At 40.5% G+C, this 21466-nt stretch overlaps 1 protein-coding gene across 2 annotated transcripts in view; it reads right to left on the bottom strand.

Annotated features, from left to right (window-relative positions):
- LOC138064703 (PI-PLC X domain-containing protein 3) overlaps positions 1–21043 on the bottom strand; it is an 81690-nt gene extending 60647 nt beyond the window's left edge. For both annotated transcript variants that reach the window (XM_068928503.1, XM_068928504.1), the window contains exon 1: positions 20903–21043. In XM_068928503.1, the coding sequence (XP_068784604.1) occupies positions 20903–21005 (103 nt within the window). In that variant the 5' untranslated portion in view covers positions 21006–21043. The remainder of the gene's footprint in view (positions 1–20902) is intronic.
- Between the last annotated feature and the right edge of the window lie 423 nt (positions 21044–21466).

Genomic DNA, 21466 nt, shown 5'->3' with positions numbered 1-21466 from the left:
GATAAATACACCCTTGTCAAACAGCAAAGCTAAGCAATCACTACTAAGTGTCTGAGCAGACATAACTTGGGTACGTTCTTTCTAAGAGCCCCCACAGGGGTTCGTGTCTGAAGAACCTAGAAGAACTCTGTTTTCAGAAGAGCTAGCCAGGTATCACTGCTTAACTGCTTCTGCACCATTTGGCACAGGATAATCACGTGCTGAACAGTGCAACACGTGTGTAGGACAGGGGAACAGAGAATTAGAGAGGAAGGTGACACCAGACACTTTCAAGAGAGGATCATTCAGCATTTGAGGGGATGCTACCAAAAAAGTCACACAGTCTTTTCTTTTTAAAAACGTTCTTCTTGTAGCTTATTCATCTCTTTTATCACTCAATTTGTACCATGTACTTTGTGTAGCTTGCAAAATAAATTTTCTCTAGTTTTATCCATTACAAATCTTCAGTAGGGAATAGCAATCTGAATGGGCAAACACAGAAAAATATATGGACATACATAAGCATATATATTGGGAAACAATGTAATGATTAATGTATGCCCCAATATAAAGTATCCACTAACCAAGTGATTTCTCCAGCACCATCTGAAACCTAGCTTTTCATCCTTTGCAGAGGGCAACCATTTTTCTGCGGGGGAAATGATTTGCCTTGACTTCAAAAGCAAGACGGCAAAACAATTGGGATTTGTCCCAGGACGACTTCTCAGTTCTTGAGACCTTTACTCTCACTCACTCATCAAAAAAGCCCAGCAAGCAGTGCAACACCAAGTGAGATCCTCTACACTGGTCACTTCTGTAAAGAACTCAGGAGTTTACTGAAGACCTCACTGTAGATCTTGGATGTGCTAGCCACAGGCAGTCTCTGCCCCTGACATTTTAAAACCTAAAACAAAGGCAACATATGGACAGACTAAAGAGCGCAAAGGGAGGAGGAAAAAAAAAAAAACAACACTGCTTAACACTGCAGGTGGCAACCATGAATCATGAGAAAATTCACTTTTCAAGTTCTTGTTCGTGCTTATGTCAGTTTTGCATACTTATTCCCAATGCAGGAAGAGTAATGCAGCTACTTTCAGGGACACCCTCAGCTCTCCTGCCTAAAGGGTTGTTCTAGCTCAGGACCTGATTCATAAAAGTGACATTCTACTGGTTTCTAGCAGGTGTTTGATCGTGTAACTGTAAAATTCAACAAGACTTTAAAATAATGCATCCCCTAACTACTCTCCTCAGCATGTGTGGTCTGTGCCCACGTATAATGCAGAGCAAGCCCAGGCTGTCTTTAATCCTCCAGTCCTTTGAGCGCGCACAGCAGGGAGACGCACAGCTTTGACCTACCTGCCACTGGGAGTCTGTTTTTCACGATACATTTCAAAGAACTAACTTTCAGAATTTAAGAAAGAAATCTCAGTTGCTAAAACACCTCTCTGGAGGGAGAAAGGTGAGGGAGCAGTCTTGAAGTTCTGGTATGAATGATACTAATACTTTCACTCAGGTTTGAGGAGATAATTTAGTTAAAAAGCTCTATGTTCAGATTGTTACAATATTTGATAAAGACAGTTTAGTCTATCAGGTTTTTTTTATAACTATTTCTCAACTCAGTGGCATAGCTAACGTACAACACAGAGCTAAGGACAGTGCATATTGCCAACTCCAACATACAAATTAAGCAGTGATGAACTTGGGGTAGAGAAGTCATATACTGCATTTTTAGAAGACCTCTGCACAAAGAATAATTAACTGAGAATATCTCTGTAGGTGAAAACCTAGCTCAACAGTTGGAAGACATCATGAACAATGAATTCAATATAAATGAATAAGTGTGAAGGACTTTTCTGTGTGGGACCTTAAAGAGTCACCTTGCTACTTGTACAGAATCCTTAAAAGGCTGTGACGGATCCTTGCAATCATTTGCTATATTCCAACCCTATTCATCACCCTCTCCAAGAATCTCTGTATGCAGTCAAATCAGGAAACCCAAACAGACAGAGACAGTCAGTATTCTGGTCTGTGTTAACTAGTTCAGGGGCAGTTATCACGGACATGATCACATAATGGCGCTCCATTCAAAACGCCTTGAAAACATAAGACACATGATGTCCTCAGGTAAGCCCACACACATTTATTTAAGGTTCAAATAGGTCAGCTTAGAGCAACATGCGCACCGAGTTCAGCACTGGCCTAATTCTAACTTCTTGAGAGTATGATCTGGTGAATTCAGAGTGCATTTGAAAATTCCACATTTAAATCTCAACCAACTCCCGTGAGAATAAATCTACATAAGAATGTTCCGTGAGCAAGAGCTGCAATAACCCCAGAATGGCAGGTATGTACTTATCGCTGTTAAATTCCAGAGAAAAATATTTGCATTCTATAAATCACTGCCTGACATTAAACACCTGGAAGCCTGAAAAACATATACAGATATCATTTCCTTACTGGGAATCTGGTGCTTTGTATCATGAACAAGGAATTAAAAACATTTTCATGAACATTAGCTTTAGCTTTTGCTGATCAGCTAGTGAAAAGGCTTAGCACCTTTGTGTGGTGCACGCGCGCGCGCACACACGCACACACACACACACACGCACACACACACACAGGTATATGTATACACATACACAATTTTTCTTGTTATCTTGTTACATAGTTGTTCATGCTTCCAGTCCTTACACTTTACAGACTTTAAGAAGTTCAGGTTGAACATTCTGCAAGCAAAAAGACATTATCTTCACAAGTATTCTGAGACACTCAGGTCAAGTCTGGATGCCTCGCCTGATGCATACAAACCTGACACATTCAAGTGAAGAGCTGACTGGGGGCTTTATGGTTTCTGTGTTTGGTATAAATATGACCGACAGAGAACTGAGTAAAGGTACATACTCCAAGCATACAGATTCACTCTTCACATAACGTAGCTTAGTTCACAATTCGCTTTGAAGGAGCAAAATCAACTCTGACAATAATAACGTCTGCATTTTGGGACCTACTTATCAGTAAGACTCATCAGTCATCAGTCTGTTCTCCTATGAGTAGTCCTTACAGCACGCAGTGGTAAGCACACTCCTGCAGATTAGTTTTACATGCACATAATTGCCTCCCAGAAGGAAGGCTATATGTGTGTTCAGGAAGGTTCACTGGATCAGTGCATTCAATAAATATCTTCTTATACTTTTAATCTACTATTTCCCAATTTTTTTTCAACTACCGAACCATGATCACAGATATATCGTACCTATTCACAAATTGACATTTTGTTTGGAGGATATAAGCTTGTTTTCAGAATTTGAGCTTTCATAAAACATCTTGAGCACACAACTCTAAGCAACTGTGATACTTGAAGGACTAAACTTTAACCAGAAAAACTGAATACAAGTTACTAAATACAATGCATTTTTCATTCCTGAAAACACTGAGCATTATTTTCTGCTAGCCTCCCCCAAGACATTCTATGCCTGTAAATTCATTCTAAACCATCCATACTGGAGATATTAATCTGCTGGAGCTGGAGGGAAAACACACCCAAAGAAAAACCCTTACCAAATATTTTCTTTTCTGCCAAAAAGGAGGAAAAGGCAACAGACAGACTACCTAACTCCAATACTACAAAATCAGAGTTTGATTTCTAAAAGATTGAAGATGAAATTTTGCAAATAATGCCAAAAGACAGTAGGACTAAAGAAAGCAAAAATGCGACAAGTGAACTGAATTGAACTATTTGTGGTATAAGTCAACCGAATAAGTCTAATGAGTATGAAGGAAGTAATAACATGAGAAAAAATGGTTGAAGATACAGCTTCAGTCACAATTAAACATTCTTGATTAACGGTGCTACATTCATCACTCCTTGTTGAATCTAGAAAGCAAAACTGTGTCAGCCCAGGTATTCTCTGCATTTTGTCTACAGTGAGCTTTTTCAGAAAATATCGTCCGTTTATGACTCCTAAATGCTTCTAAAAGACTAAGACTCGCTTCCTTTGGGCACCGACAAGTCAGTCAGTCATTTAGCCAGTCAGGTAAAACTACTACTGAAGTGAACAGCAAAAGCGGCATCAAGATGCATCACTCTTTTCATAACCTTGCTAGGAGTAGCCTCCACACTTTCCAGATCCTGAAGATAATAGACAAAGCATTATTTTTGTCGGACCACTGATTCTAAACTAACAACACATGCTGTCCATTACATGGAGTATTTTCTGTTACTGAAATCAATAAAAGTTAACATTAATTTTTTACGTGTGATCACCTATCAATCTAAGCTTACACATTTTACTGTTCAAGAATGCCTGCAAGGTATTATTTCAGAGGAAAGTAATCTTACATAGTAGGTTTACACAACAGAAATACCTGAGGGAATTAACAGATCACATCTGCAGATTCACATCAAAAGCATATTAGAACACGATAAAGGCTGTTCAACAAAAAGTGCCTACAACAACCAGCTACAAAGGACTGGATTTACAACTCTGGAAGCCAAAATCTATATAGTTCTCAAGTATTTCCATCTCATCTTGGCTCTTTGTCAAGAGCTTCCATCCTATAAATTAAATTCTACTTCTGATTTAAGTCCACACTTACAGAAAACTAGAATATGCAGCAAAACTTTTATATATATATTACAGATGTCATAGAACGAGAAGCTTACAACTAGGAATCTGCTCATTTTGAAACAGCTTTAAAATAGAAACTTAATATGGAGAGTTTCGGTAGAGTAAAGCATTCTGCACAGGGGTGTTCAGCTCCCCACAAACAAATTGTTTATAAGAAGTGCCCTATTTGTAAAACAATGCAAAAGTCAGAAATCTTCAGGACCTAGAAAAACTTAGAAAATAAAGAGCTACTTCAACCCTAGAGACTTTCAGAAGAGAACAGGTGAATGCTTTTCATGATCTTGAAAAAGCGTGCATCACCAAAACATCTAGAAGATTCACAAATATTTCACTGAAATAAAAGCAAACTTTATGCCATTTTTTAGTAGTCAGAAACTACAAGAATATTCAGGGAAAAAAGCCAATCTGCTTGCCCTGTTCTTGCTCTTTCCTAAGAGTCTACATGTAGCTACTAGTGGAGAGCAAAATGATGGTGAAATGGGCAACTGGTCCAAAACAGTACAGTTATTTTTATGATGCTTTAAACAATGTCTTGGTTTGAAATAACTTCTTCAGTTTTGATATATCTTGTCATTATTGAATTAATACATTTAAACTGCCACAACATCAAAGTGAAACTTTATATCTCAAGTCAGAAAATCTGTATTTTTCCATCCCCAAATAAAGTGTTCCTTTTTTCTTGGCTTTTGACAATTGCTAATGAAGAATAAAAACAAAAAAAGTTATTTTCCAAGTTCCTTCCCTGACAATATAGAATTTCCTGGGATAAAGGGAACAACAGTCTTACAGGATTTCCTATTGGGTTCATTGACCTCTGAGGCCATAATAGAGAGTGACTCTTTATGCTGGACTGCTGCAAGCCACAGAAGAGGCTCCTGTTCAGGTCACAGAAAAATCCCACGTGATGCATTCTGCAGCAACCCTGCAACTTCATGTTGACGTGGGTCATTTTTTCTGGAAAGAGCTCTAATCTTGCTTTAACAGATTTCGCTTCTTCATGCATCAGTCATGCCAGCAGCCTCACTGGTAAAAATGTACCATTTAATTCGAAGCTGAATATATATGGAGTAAAAATGGCATTTATATTTCATGTCTTGACTACCCCCAGAGCATGCTGCGATAGTTATGTTCCTACTGGTGAACCATCCTGAGAAAACATTGCTCATATTCTTTAATCAGATTCAGAAACATTTTCATACTCTGTCGGAAGAGACGGTTCCACCAAAAATATGAATCTCATAGGGTCTCTTTAATATCAAACTTTTTCTGCTCTTGATACAGCAAATGGCTTCCTCAGGATTTCGTTATTTCTAATATCACCATAAAATATGTTATTAAAAGTTTTTAAAGGGCAGCTCATTCTCAAGGAATAACTTAGGGGACATCATCTTCAACCGAACCCTGAATCTGACTATACTGGGGCACAGTACATACACGGGAGCAGCAAAGAATTCAACTTCTTTCCCTCCAACTGCCATCTGCCCCCTCCTCTCTTTGGCTGGGATAAGCAACTCCTCGCTATTTAATCTTCTGGATGCTTTAAAATTCTACTCTGACATATTATACAGTAATACACTCTTCTGAAGCAGCCAGATTATTATGATTATGGAGTATAGCACAGTAAGAAACACAGTCTTTTAACATATGTGGCAATGTCATTCTGTGTAAGTCAAATATCCTTTGGAAGGTATAATGTCTTTACAAGGGTAAAATGTGGATGATGTTAGGGAGGAAAGGGCTGTTTAGGCAGTATAACAAATACTCCGCTAATTGCTTGGGTTTTGTCTATTTTTTCCCCCCTTCTTCTTTCTTTTGCAGATTCCAGAAAAGCTCAGGAAATTACCATCACTCTCTAAGAGAAGAGGGTAACTTAATATCATACAGGCTCCCTGCTAGGCATCATAGCATTTTAATACATGCATTCAGAAAGAGTGTAAATTAAAACCAAGAGGAATTCTTTTTAGGTAAATAGTTTTGCAAGATAAGCTTTAGAAAGGAAGACACTAGTCCTTCTTTCCCCACATCACTGAACCTCTAGCTTGGCCTTCATCTTCTGTAACACAGAACATGACTAGCACCCCAGGACCACACATGGAGAGGTCTTTGCCAAATTTTCTCTCTGCCTGGATCTTGCAGAGGTTCTTCCACGTGATTAAGGTTGAGATGCTGGCAGAGCAGCAAGGACAGTGTAGGCAGGAGCCAAAAATAATGATTCAGCCTGCCTAGCTCAAGCACGATGGGAAACAAGCTATACACAGCATGGCTGTCAATAAACTGTCCTGTTATAGTGTTTGGCCAGGTGTTCCCCATAGCTCAAGGACAGCTAACCTGCAAGTATTACCATACCTGGGAGACCAGTATTACTTTTAAGTGTTAACATATCTCTCTCATCTGCCCTACTTTAGTTTTTCTTCCAAGACAGAACATGGTTTGATGCCAGCGAAGCATTAAGGCATGAATTTACATCTCAGCTGAATTACAGCAATGACAAGTTAAGGCTAAACTATGGTTGTCATCCTCCAGCTTCTAAGAGTTGTTCCTCAAGGTGCAAGTAGTCCTATCAATAGGCCTACTGATGCAAAAAACTCACCGGTGAGAGAAAAGAGTGCAGAATTTGGTTCTTGATGACGACTGACTGATGCACAGTTATAAGGCTGCAATTCAACGATCTAGGTTCTGCTATACGCCAACTGTCTACAGAGGAGCTCCAGGGTTACAGATCTTGGCTCTTCACCAGACCGAGCTACTCAACATAAAACTTCACTGAAGAGGACCATCACTTCTTCACAGAGTTTAAGATGCCACCTGCAGAAGAAGAGCTCAAAGCCGTGTAAGAGAATTCAACCGTCCAGTACTCGCCCGGGCCTTCCCAAGGTGCTAGCAGCATGAATTTTTACAAGGCAGGCTAGAGTGATTCATTCACATTTTGCACCAGCAGCTCTCTAATGAATTTAGAGTACCTACTCCAGTCTTGTCCTTGACGAAGAATTATAAACAATCTTAATTGCTATTCTCTAAATTAGTCCTCCTAAATATTTTCTGCCAGAAGGTGACCGCAGTTTGACAGAAATCAATGAGACATGGATCAAGGCGCTGCACAGAGCTCCCCGCGTGGCTGCTGACCAGCGCTCCCTGGAATCACTCTGATGCTGTCCACGGGCAGTGTCACTTCCTAGGAGGGCAGACGGCTGAGGCTGGCAAAAAGAGCTGAGATCCAAAGACAGCGATGAGTGGTGGCGAAGCTGTGCCATGCTGCAGCTTCAAAAGGATTGCATATGTTTGATTCCCCAAGAGCGCTCAAGCGCTTATACATGGGCTGTCTTGATGTATAGTCCATTACCATAACTGGGGTTGGTTGAAGAATTACTACATTTTAGCTGAGGTTTCCTGAAGATAAGTAGGAGAGGGGAGCAGGGAGGAGGAAGGGTTTCTGAGGTCAGCCAGAGCCCCAACTTGTTAACAAGGACTTCCTATTTTACAGCAAGCCAGTCTTTCCAACCCAAGTTTAAAGGAGCTCAGAGGAATCATGTCTCATTTCTTCTCTTTGAATTGAGTAGCATGTTAACCCATCATCGATATTTTTTCCTCATGATAACTGTAAAATCACCCCTTGTTGATTCCCCCTCATTTCCAGAGTTATACCCAGAGGCTGTCCTAGCATTTTTACCACTTCATTTCCTCTCCCCACACTTCAATACCATAAAGGGTTTTGTCGCATTTCTTACAGCTTCCATTTCTGTCTGTCTTTCTAACAACGAGTACAATACACCATCTGCGGCCACATCAGACTACTACAGCCACAATTTAGAGCACAGTGCTTCTGAACGTGCAGCTGAAAACTGCAATGGCTATTTCTTCCCTGAGGCCTTGCACATGAAAATCACAGTCATCATTCCCCTCTAGATCTCTTCCTGAACTATCAGTTCTAAATTTCTTTTCTGCCAAATAGGCAGCTTTCAAACAATTCTATGGTTCAGCCTCAGCTTATTAGTGTGTTTTTTTTAATCAAATGTTTGTTTCACTGTGGTCCAATAAGTGCTACTATTTTCCTCCTGTGTTCCTTTCCATTTTTATTACTTCCATATTTCAACAGTGAGGACCCAATTTTACCAATGCAGTGCTGTCTCCATTTGAAAGACTTTCAAACTGACTGGATGCAGGCACTACTGCCAAGATTAAAACCTGTTTACTGTTGTCCTGCTGCGTATTGTAAAAAAATATTCTGAGCTTTGGCCAAAGTCTTTCATCAGCTCCCCCACAATACTCGAATCTTACTTCTCTAAGGTCAACATTAATTCTCTGTCAAGGGTAGCAAGCAAGAAGCATGTAACAGTAGGCACAGTCCTACTGGCAAACATCATATTAGGTGCTCAGCAATTTCATATCGTGATCTAAATTTGGTAGCTATAAAAATAACTTCCACCAATTGTTTTCATTTTAAATATCCTAGCTTGGCATTCACGGAGTATTTCAACAACACAAGGTAAATTGGTCTTACTACAGCATCTCGAGAATACAGCCACATTCTGCCAGGACTTCACATAAGCCTTTTTTCTTTATGATTTATCATGGAATTTACTTAAACTTCTTTCTAATAAATTTTGCTGCTTTCATATTTTTTAAAGGCAGGCCTTGGCTGCAAAGCTATACAGAAAGTTCTCTCCAAACAGGGATCCCAAAGGCAAAATGTAACAGAAATGTAATACCACAGTGATGTACATTTTCAGAACCCACATATGAATTTAGCAGCTGCTGAAGTGCCTGGGTATATTATTTTATTTCACAGTAAAATGTCGTTCTGCTATTGTAAATTTCACTTTTTTCCTAAAAGCACTGTAATAGCTATGCATCCTCTTTCAGAGCACAGATTTTCCTTTGCTTTTGCTCGAGTCTTAGCAGCGAAATCCGTCAGCAAACTGCTCCTGCGATGTGTTCTAGGTGCTTTTTGAAGCAATGCTTTGCAAGAAGATGGAGATAAATGTGGTAGCGTTCACCTTCTGATCTGTTGATAGGCACTTGGGTTTAGGAGCAAGTATTTTGACTCAGCATTCTCAGAAACTCAGTTTCTTCACCATGCTTTAGAGAAGGCATATGACGGTACCTAGGCTGATAAAAAAATATGTAACAAGTGAGAGCACAGTGGATCTCTATATTCTCTGTTTTATAACCCTTTCCTCTGTATGAATTTACAAGAGATGGTAGCAGGTATTTACAGTTGTCTTATGCGGTTACCTATGTAGTAGAGTCTGTCAGTGTCCGTTTCCCTAGCTCATTCAAAACACAACAGACCAAGGGCCTGATTTAGCACCATCAGTCGTCAAAGTGTGTCTGTCTGTTGACTTCAAATTGCAGTAGGTTAAGATCACAAATCCATCTTTTCTCATCTAGTCTTTCCTTAATCTATACATAGGTCATAATCAAAGACAATGGAAGTTCTGGATAAGGCTAAATTTTAAAGCTGTTTTTCCAGCTCTTTGAAGATAGATTATGTTTTCTTTCACGCAGCTATTTCATAAAGATTCAGCTAAAGATTGGAAGCAACTAGCTTCGGCTGGTACTCATCTTTTTGACAAATAAGTTGCACTTGGTATTTTAGAGGGCCATATTTAAGTCCATCATCTAATCAGCATTGCTTTCTTCATCTGCTCAGAGCAATTTAAACATCAAGAGCTAACCAAAATAGACTCAGTTCCACATAGCACAGTTACATACACTGCACAAAAGTAAAAATACAGTGTTACTGCTCCGATTTAGTGACACTTCATACAGATCTGCACTTACACATGGTACAAAGTAGTGGAAAATTAGACCCAGCCATCTCAGACATTAAAGCTGAAACTGCTCCTGGCAGGTGGTGAATTCTACTATCCAGCAAAACATCCAAAAATATTTACCTGTGAACTGGGTTGAACTAATGCAAAATGCTTATTTCAAGCATACTAATGTTTGCTTCCTTCCCTCTAAATGGCATTTCTTGGCTTGTTCATATATTGGTGGATATTTTGAAAATGCATTCATCTGCGTCCTAGATTAAGAGTGCTCATGGTTTATTATCTAAGAGTGGGAAACATGATTGCCCCTCCCCACGTATTTTTGAATGCGATTTGTATGTTGGAAGAACATGCCTCCATATTTCTAATGGCTTTATATATTCTCTAACAAAGTATTTTCAGTCAATATCTCACACTTAAAACAGAGCTGAAATGACACATGAAGGAAAATTCTGTGTAAAATGGATTGCATTTAGGTTATTTTCTTCTGTGTTCCAAGAACATCTGGGGAAGTAAATGCCAAAAAAAGATAAAATCCACAGTTCTGAAAATGATCCTGGTGGCTTATTATTGACTCAAAGTTATTTGAGAAGTAGGCTGGGCTGGAAAGAGACCACAGAAAAAGTTAGTTCCTGTAGGGTAGGTGGTACAATGCATGACATAGATTAAGAAAGATATATTCAAACTCCAAAGCAGAAAAATGGTGATTGATATGAACTGGAAACAGCCAGCAACTATTCAGCAAGGCTGCCACGAATGCTGGGAGAACAAGGTGGACATCCTCCAGCCTTTCCCTTGCAACTCAGCAGCAGTGAGCAAAAGATTCATGGGAAAGATTCACGAGCCTCCGACCCAGTCTCCTTTTCTGTCTAAGGGACAGGGGCACCGAAAAATCATTGAAGAAAATACTCCATTAAGGGCTATAACAAAACAATAATCTGGACACAGCCTTTTGGCTCAAAAAAATGCATAAGCCACAGGCCAAAAGAGTACGAGGGAAAATATCATTTTATTCTCATCTCGTTCTTAAGCTCTTTCCTTGGCACAGGCCACAGAAAATGCCGAAGGCAGAACGCCAAGCTTGCTGCACGCTCGATCTCATTCAGCATGGCAGTTCTTACCTTGGCCTTGGATCTCCATCCTCACATCCCGCAACTCGTAACACTGGCTCTGTTTAACCCTTGTTAAGGTTATTTGTCCACATACCAATATGGCACTCCTGCACAAACTGAAGTCACTTTCAAAGAGCAGAGATTACTCATGATTTTGTAAAGGCTGCAGCCTCAAAGGAAACTGTAATAGTGTAGCAAGTGTACTACAAATTGAAATCGTAAAACGTGTTGGCAAATCTTTCAATGACTTGCTGTGATCTCTGCAGAGCAGAAGGACTTGACAGGACCAGATGCATACTGGGACAAAAAACCAAAATATTTCTCCCCAGTACCACTACAACACTATCCCAAGCTCTCAAACAATTTAATGCCTGGTTTTATCAGCTCATATTCACATGGTTTCCAGCCAAGAGAGGCTGCATCATTAACAGCCAGTTCATTAAAAGAGACCACAGAAATCCCAGTTTTCTCCATATTCCGAACTGTGATTTCTAAAGGGATTCCTGCCTCTTACTCATTAGAAATAATGGTATTCATTTGTACATGCACTGTTCACATCCTTCACAGTGTCCCTTGGCTTTCTTCCCCTATACTACTGCTATATTCAAAAACTGTTGAGGCTGGCTTGATTTATATTTATTTATTGTCAAGTTATAAAATATGCTTCTCAAAACATTCACTGGGCACATGCACTAAATAACACTTCACTAACGGCATGTGTCCAAGTCCCTCTCACAGCAAAAGCCTGCACAACCAGATAAGCCTTGAAGCATGACTAGGAGATCAAAATACCCATGTTTCCTGCTCCCCAGCTCTGACAGGACTTATCTGAGAACAACTTCTACACTAGAAAGTGTGAAGGTTGTCAATTTTGCATCATAAGTAGAAAAAGACAGAACCCCAGTTGAGCAGTGCTTTGTAGATTCAAGTTCATAAAAAGCATCTCCATGCCACTGGAAAAGCCTCCATTTCAACCTTGAAGATGGTGACAGAACTATACCAAATAGGGGGAAAAGTTGAAATATAAAAAATGTTCCCCGAAACAGAAAATTCCAGCTTTGAATTCACATACATACATGACCTAAACAGTCCTGAATTTAAAGCTGCAGCTGGTTAACCAAAAGGATATCCTGACTCCGAGGCCAGCCTCAGTACCTGTTGTCTTCTTGAGATTAGCAACCCTGACCCACAGACAAAGAAAACATGGCAGAGGTTTCTAATAGCTTTTGTAAGATCACACAGTAGCTTCACAAAAAATAAAAATGACTAAAAAGGTGCATTTCTCTTCTACCCTTTAATTATGGGCAGAATGACAAACACGAGAAGACAACTCCAGTTTTCTTCAGTTCAGAAGATATACAAACACGTCACTTGGCTTTAGTTAGAACATCCTAACTAGTCGGAAGCTGTTTTTTGAAGAATCCAAACTTTTAACAAAAGGATTTAGCAAAAACAACAAATTAAAACACTTCGAGACATGTTAATCACACAGTCTGATTGCACAGCACTACATGTAATTCAGGTAACTAAACATTTTTCCTACTCTCACTTAAAAGGCATTTAGTAACCATTTGCAGTCATAAAACCAAGTTGCATGGCTGCCAAAATAAAGACACACGCCAAAATTTTAATAAGATTTAAAAAACAATCTTCCACCAAAACATTAATGCATCGCAGATGATAACAGGACAACAACGTAAACCAGAAAATATGCTTTTCACTCCACTGTGCTTTCCTTTGTAAAAAGGTGCTATCAACTTTATTTAAAGGTTAGGATAGTTCAGTGCACTTTCTCCTGGCTTTTTTAAATTATGAGATAAATTGATAATCCCATAAAATTCCTGGATAGGCTTTTGCTTTTGTAGCAGCACTACATGTCATATATTTCCAATCATCTGAAATATCCTACTAAGCATCATGCGCAGAGGGGAGCTAAGCCTGAAACCACAGCAAAGGAAACCTGTTTTTTCTTCCCTCTCATTCTCCCATCTTCCAACTACTGCTGGAAATATTTTATTTCACAGCTCAAATGCTAAGCTGAAGCATTTAAGCATAAGGTATGAAAGCCAAACACACAAAAGATTAGATGAAGCAAAGATTAAGCATTATTTAATAAGAACAGACACATTTAAAAGGGTGACAATGAATCCAAAAACTGCCCCTGTGATTTGTTTTAAATTACATCATGACGAAAACCATGAGATGGTTTTAATCTGGAGAGAAAAAGATAGAATCCATGCTTCTAAAAGAAGAAAATAAAATAAATTCTATTTCACATTGAAAAAAACAACTTTCAAGTGGTTATGACATTTTGCTACATTGCAGTAGGAACACTACATAATAAGGATTCTTTTAGGATACTTGGACCTGATCTGATGAAATATCGAGCACCTTCAGTTTCCACCGGAGCTGACAGCACTCAGCACCCTTCAGCATTCAGGCCCCCACTGTCTGTCAGGTACGGTTCTCTTAGGGGGAAAACTTAATCAGCTTTGCCTCAAGCATTTCAGGCAGATGACAATTATTTAAGGAAGGACTGCTATGGCTACCGTAAACTCCAATTCGGTATTTTTGTTGTTTAGCTATTCTTCCACGTAGCCAAGAGTAGAAAAAAATTTAAAACTTCAGATCATCCAACAACTTCTTAGCACAAACTATTACTTTGCTACCTATATATACCCAATAAGAAAACAGAACCCTTACTATAAAAATATGAAATATGACCTTGAGTTGTCTAGCTGTGAAAAGATATGCAGCACCACAACAGGTTTCTATCACCAGCATATACATGAAAATATACATACGCAAACTATTCATCACTGAAATGCCCCAGAGGAAATCACCACTGATCCCAATTTCTGACTGGCAGCTTGAGGAAGGAAAATAAGTGTTTCACTGCATTTGTTTACACTGATTTATCCCTAGCATTTCAGTATTTCCATACATTTATTAGTTGATACTGTACAGCTATTTAAATATTGAAAAAGATCAGATGAAACCAAGGTCAAAGGAAAAATCCTTCAACCTTCACAAAGTTTAGCTTAAAATCCAAACTTTCAGATTTTGAATTATACTCCTTGCAAGGTCCCATGAACTTTATGCTAAGCAGTGCACAAGCGGATCTGTCCACAAATTGAGCTCCTATAACTTGGACCTCCTTAGAAGAAAGGACAAGATGGGCTTAGACTAAGCCTGTTCTCCCTCAAATGGCTGCTCTTCGAAGAGCAGAATTGTTAAACACAAGTTTGTCTGCTAAATCTGAAAAGCATTTACTAAATACACATAATCAATATCTAATTAAGTAGCTAAAATTTTAATTAATATCTCTGTGCCTAGCAGTAGAAAAGACTGCTTTTTTCCTTTAAATACAGAAAGCCCTCCATGAAAATTTACAGTTGTATTTTCATAACTGTCTGCCTTGTATATGTATTTTTAATTACCTGCTCATTTAATTTTAGTGTACCTGAACACCTGCAAAGCAATGATCACTTTGTATAAAAGACACAGTACAAGCTGCACTATTGTAAAAACTGTAGAAAGTTACCAAACATAAAACATTCATGTATTAAAAAGCAAGGGCAGTTTGGATACACAGACAGAACGGCAAAAATGTTTTCAACCAAGAGATTAAATGAAATAGGAAGTCAATGAGGTGGAGAGAAAGGAATAATTCCAGAGGGCAATAAAGCCACTTCCTCTGCTCCACCTGCCTGCCAAGACAGAGAGATGCTAGGAGGGGTCAGGGCAGAGGCCAGCTCTCCTGAACTAAGCCAGAGAAGAGAGGGCGGACAGAGACTGGTGCACTAAATACGTCGCTCCTGTTGGGAAACCAAGCAAAAGTGGCCTCAAATCATGTCTTGTAGTAAGTGGGCAACTAACTGAAGGGCCTGAACTGTTTGATTTTTAAGGCAGAACGAGGAACCAGATAGATTCATTCTGTGCAAGCTAGAAACATGCCCTGGCAGGAGAAATTAATGGCGAACGCCACAGAAAAATAAGTTAGACCAATAATTCTGAGAGGGTTGGAAATAACATATTAGCATGTATAGGGCCTCTGAGAGGCTGTTTTACAGGTAAGGCTGATGTAAAGAGAAGCCCATCACAAAGGAAGAAGATAGAGTTACCAAGAAAAAAAAAAAAGTTGTGAGAGTCAATTAAAGATCCTTGTTCATTTTCTCACCTGAAAACAAGGCAAAAAAGCATGTATTTCAGGGAGAAAAACACTGAAATAAGCTGCAGGGCGCACTGGAAAAAGAAACTGCTCTTTCAAATATTTATGTGTAGGTCAAAAGCTAAATGGGCAACCTTCATTTTAAGCTTATTTATAAGTTTACCTGCATTATACGTTTAAGGTCCTAAGCGGAGCTAATTGTGTACCGAATGAGATCCCAGAAAGCAAAGTGGAGGTACTCTGTTGACCACTAGTGGACAGTTAAGCATGAAACAGGATTCAGGTGCTTCCCACGTACAATTACTCTTCATCCTAAGAACATCCATGTTATTGGCTATTCACGTTTAAAATTCAAGAGCTTCTTAAAGAGTGAAAGTGTTGTGTATGGGAACTGACAAGGAAGTATATTTAGCTATTTTTAAGACGAAAGAAGTTTCCCACGGGGCTGAGAATGAGAAGTGTCCGCCCAAGAAGTAATCACTTGAACATTTGCAAGATATTACAATAGACGATAGGAATTTAAAATATCATTTGAAACAGAGCTGTTATGCTACTTCAGCAGCGCTGACATTCACAGAATGGCTAAAATATTCCAGCTACAATAACATAAATGGTTTTCTCAAGTCTCCAGGTACCATCTCCCATATCTTAATGCATTTACTAAAAATGTTTGACATTTGATCCTCTCTTTTTGCAAGCCTATTCTCTATGAGGTCTTGTTTTTTCTTTTCAAAGCACAACGATGGTGGGAGAGTGGGAAAGAGAAATTTCAGGTCTTAGAGCCTCTTCCTAAATATGGGTAGCATAAAACAAATTCCACCTGCCAACAGCTCCTTCTCATTTAAAATGAGCCAACTTTAGCTCTGCTTTGTCTAAGTAATTGCTTTCTGGCAGCTGGACAAAGGACATTATAGGTCAAGACAGGAAAAAAAAAATCCCTTCCAAGAGGCAGAAGAAGTTAGTCAGATCCAATGCACTCCTCATAAGGAGCTACATTAAGCAAACACAGCTGCCAAACTGGTGCCGCCACAAAAATAATTTTCACTCAGAATTGTATTGCTCACAGTGAATCCTCAGGTGATACGAGCACACATGTTGACAGCAAAGAAAGAACAAAACTCTGATACGAAGCAAAACCCAGGAGAGCCTCTGCCCTCAAAATGATACATACAAAGAATATTTGGGGTCTAAAATTCATTCAGAAGATGTTATCTACATGACATGAACTACAGAGATGCCCCTAACACATGCCAAAATTGCTCATATGGCAGATCTTATCATGGCACCGGTTTTGGTGGAAAGATTAGCAGAGGAAAACATTACTGCATTGCATACAGTTCATGTCCTCAACCTAGATAAGAAGGGGTCATCAACAGATCAGAATGAATGGACTCTATAATTCACTTTCTATAACCAATTTGGGGACATAAAGTTTTCGTTATATAAACCTGTATTAGCTATGGAAAACTACTTTTCTTTCTGGCCAAGAAGGCACAGGCATTCAACAAAACTACACTTTACCAACTACCAAAAGAACTCTGCCCTCCGCACCCCCAAAAACAATACTCCACCTTTTTTTTTTTCATCGGACTGTTATGTCTTTAGCCGGGTAGATCTTTTAACACAAAAGGCAGTTTACAAACGCTAGGAGACACACACCTTGGGCAGAAACCAAAGGAATGTCTCTTTACATTCTTCTCATTGTCATAGCAATATAAGATTAAATACGCTTGGTATTATTTTCTGGTACTTAAGTGATTATTTTGTTTCCAAACACTGTATATACATGAATTTGCACTGAGGAAACTTCCTCCACTTGAGGAAAATCTGTCATTTGCAATGCAGGAGAAAAGACATACAAACGGCATGAAAGAAGAAAACATCATCATTATAAGGAACCCCTCTCATATATTTGGAACAAATCCAGATAGAAAAGTTTATTATTGGCAAAACTGACAGAAGTTATATTGGAGACCTCTGCCTCAGATACAGGATTTCTGATTTTAGGAAATCAAAAATACTTGGCTAGAATTACCAAGGATGAAATGAGTGAATCAATTCACTGGGATACTGACAAAGTCTGGCACATAGAAATGTAAGTGCTGGTAAGCAGTATAAATTTGTGCCTGCATTAGGTTAACAAACGACCAAAAAAACACCCACATGATGTGTGCTCAATCATACTATTAAATGTAATACAAACACTACCTTAAATTGTACTGTTTAAACACTAGCATGACTGAATACTGCTCCTTGTGTTTCTCTTTTTCAACAGCTACAATTATATGCATGTCTGTGCAAATACAGTGCATCATCTCAGCTCCAAGCATTCCTTCTAAACAGTGAGAACTGCACTGATGTTTTCTAATAAAAAACATTTTATTCTTGAATACACTGGAATGTCCTCTGTATTGGATCAGTGATGAGGCATCCATTTGGAAAAATTATTACAACATTTTCAAGCTAACAGTTTATTTTCTATAATATAATTTTCTATAACGTTAGTGCCGGAATGTTACTCAAGCTCCTGAACTAAATTCTATTCTACTTCTGATGAATTAAGTTCAAAATCAGTACTCTAACTGTTGCAAGAGAAGTTTAGGCACTGCTGGAAAGAAATAAGAACATACTCTCAACTTTTTTGTTACCAAAAAAAAAAAAGAAATTGCAAATAAAATGCTATTTACAAGACATATCAGCAATTTTGTAAACACATTAAGCGTTAGTTTCCAAATCAGATAAAAACTACGCAAGTTAAAGCTACAGAGATCTGACACAAGAAGCTTCCAAAGCTCGTAGGCGCACACATAGCATTAAATGCGCACATGCGAACCAATGGGATGAGATTACAAAGAAACATTACAAATGTCCAAAAGGTTGTTTCTTCTTGAAAGAAGAAATCAATTCAATGTTTGCCCTTGCACTAATACTGTGTATTCCACGTTACACGTTGAACATGATAATAAATCGATTACCCAAAGATAATACTACTTTAACTGCACTGATACCCAAATGCCCCACAAAGAAATACGCTTAGTCTACGTGCCAGGCTTCCTAATGGACAAATTTATATGAAATACGTTCCCTCCCTCAATAAAGCTCTATTTGCTAAAGCTGGCATTTTAAAAGTGACATAGTCAAATAAATGGGGTTTATGATAATTCATACCAACAGAAGGACACATTTCAAAGGTCTTAATCCTATGCCACTGGAATCAGAGAAGTTTTGCTGCTGATTTCACAGAAAGCAGGACTGTGTGCATCATCGTTACATGAGCAAAACCCTTCTTCTAACATAAAGGGGCATTTTCTTCCCTTAAAGACTGCAGAATTGGCCCAGTGCTTAATGTTATACTGGGATTAAGTGGCAGTAACAGTCTAGGGTAGGTTAGTTTTTAAAACAGTTTAGACATGTTAACAAAGCGTGAAAGCTTATATTATTACTGCTTAAGCTGTAGGAAAGCTCTCAGCAGAAGTCCATCGTGAAAGCAGCCATGTATTTTACAGAAAAAGCTATGAGAAAAAAATAACTCAGAGATTTTGCTGAGACAGATGCAGTCTTAAGATGCTAGTGACATCAATCAAGAAGCCTGTTAACTCTAATGCCTATCAAAGGCAATAACATGCATTTGAAAGCCAGCAAGTTCAATGACGATCTCCTCAAAACCAATAAATCATCTCTCAAAGAATAAATTTAACCTGTAAAAGCCTCTATGTATTGCAAATAGAGTCATTTCTCATCATAGGCAGCATTCTGTAAGAATATTATACATCTTGTGGGTTAAGGAAAACTTATTAACATCAAAAGCTGTCTACAGCTCCAACATGGTTTGACGTAACAGTCTCTTATGGGTTCCTATGCCTTGGGGGAAACATCATTTTAAATACGATATATTCAATTAAGAGTAAAAAAAAAACAGTATAGCAAGTAAAACATTAGACATATCACATTGTGAAGACAATAGGAGACTATGAAAGAGATGAATAAATGCTTTAAAACGGACATACCTATGTTTAAACAAAACAGATACAGAAGACATGCTAGTAAATAGTAGCTGTAGTTTTATTAACCTTAAAATGTCTTTGGCTAGTGTTATAATAATCGTTGCAACACTAACAGCTGCTATACAAAACTTGCAGGAAATGAACATTTCTCATAAGGGGCCTAAGAAATGTTACAGTTTTAGCATCTTTGAAATCTCCTTCCCACATATAAAAGGGAATGGGAAGCAGCAAAAGAGGACTTGCAAAACAAGCTGACCTCCTCAAATCAGGGATCAGCCAAACCAATTAATGTTCCAGATTTCAACACATATTTTGCCTATGTTAAGTCTGCAGTTATAGTTAATTCCTTACTCGTAAAAGAAAGTCCAAGAAAGAATAATTAACTAGCTAATTGTAGAGCCAGAGCATTGTGAACTGTCATTTCTTATCTTATTTAAAACAACGTCGACAAAGTATGTTCTCTAAATACTACAAGACATAAAGTCTCATACCAGTATAGTACGTTTACCCTCACGGAAGTGGACAACCCTGCATCCTTCCCCGATTTCCCCCCACAGCACAGAGCTAAGATTTTCAAACCTTATGATAGAAGTTAACCAAGAAATATAAACTAGACGGCATTTTGCTCTTACATTTGGTCCAGGGAACGAATTATTATGCCAGCAAAGCAGCACATAAGCACGTTACTTCCCTAAGTTAAAAGAAAAAAAAGAAAAAAAAGAAAAAAAAAAAAAGAAAGCCGGTGCTTTCTGTTAACCAGCAAGTTAGCTCCAGTTTCCAGCTGCAAGCAGGGCGTACCGCAGCCATCCCTCTCTGAGCATCCGATGCGCTCGTCCGCATTTGGGCAGCGCACGGCACCAGGATGCGCTGTCTCCGGAGGGAAGCGGCAGCGCGCAGCCCAGGCCGGTGCGCCCCGTTGCAGAGGGGCCCGCAGCGGCGCCAACCGGGCCCGGGGCCCCCGCGGGGGCAGCGCCCGCCGCCCGGCACCTCGCCCCGCCGCGGCGCCACCTGCCGCGGGGGCTGCCGCGGGGAGCGGAGGGCGAGCTGCCCCCGCCGCCGCCGCCGTCGGGCCCCGACCCACCTGTTGGAGCGGAGCGGGCGGCGGCCCCGGCGCAGCCAGGAGCGCCCGGACCAGGCGCTGCCCGCGGGGCGCAGCGTCCGGCCCCCGCCGCTCGCCCCCTCGCCGCGCCGCGCCGCGCAGCGGAGCGGAGGGATGGGGCGGCCGCGCCGGCCCTACCTGGGATGGCCAGGTTGGTGAGCGGGGCGCTGCGGATGCTGTCGGGCAGAGCTGCCATCCAGTCGGCGAAGCGCAGCTCGCTCTTCCCTTGCGACGAAGCCATGCCGCCGCCGCCGTGCCCAGCCGCTCTCCCGCCGCCGCCGCCGCCGCCGCCGCTCGCTGCCGCCCGCCCCCCCGGCCCGGCGCCGCCTCTGCGCCCGCCCGGCGCCGCCCGCGGGAGGCCGCGCACGCCCCGCGCCTCGACACCGCCCCCGCGGGGGGCTCCCCCCGCAGCCGCCCCGCGGCGGGCGCTGACCCAAGTTTGCCAAGTTGCCGTCCGCGCGTCCAAATCCACGTCCGTGGGGGGCTGCCGGCGCTGCGGCCGGAGGGCGGCGGAGCCGGAGCGGGCAGGGCGGGCGCGGGGCAGCCCCGGCCGGGCGGGCACCACCCGGCCTCTGCCAGCGCCCTCGGCCGGGCCGAGCCGCGGCTCTTGCCCCCGGCCGCGCCTGGTGCACGTTTCTCTTCTCTTTGCGATGGCAGTAGCCGTGCTCGCTCTTCCCAACCTGACGGGCTTTGTTTCAAGAC

The sequence above is a fragment of the Struthio camelus genome, chromosome Z (assembly GCF_040807025.1).
Source record: "Struthio camelus isolate bStrCam1 chromosome Z, bStrCam1.hap1, whole genome shotgun sequence".
Taxonomy (NCBI): Eukaryota; Metazoa; Chordata; class Aves; order Struthioniformes; family Struthionidae; genus Struthio; species Struthio camelus.
This window is presented reverse-complemented; position numbering and strand designations above follow the sequence as displayed.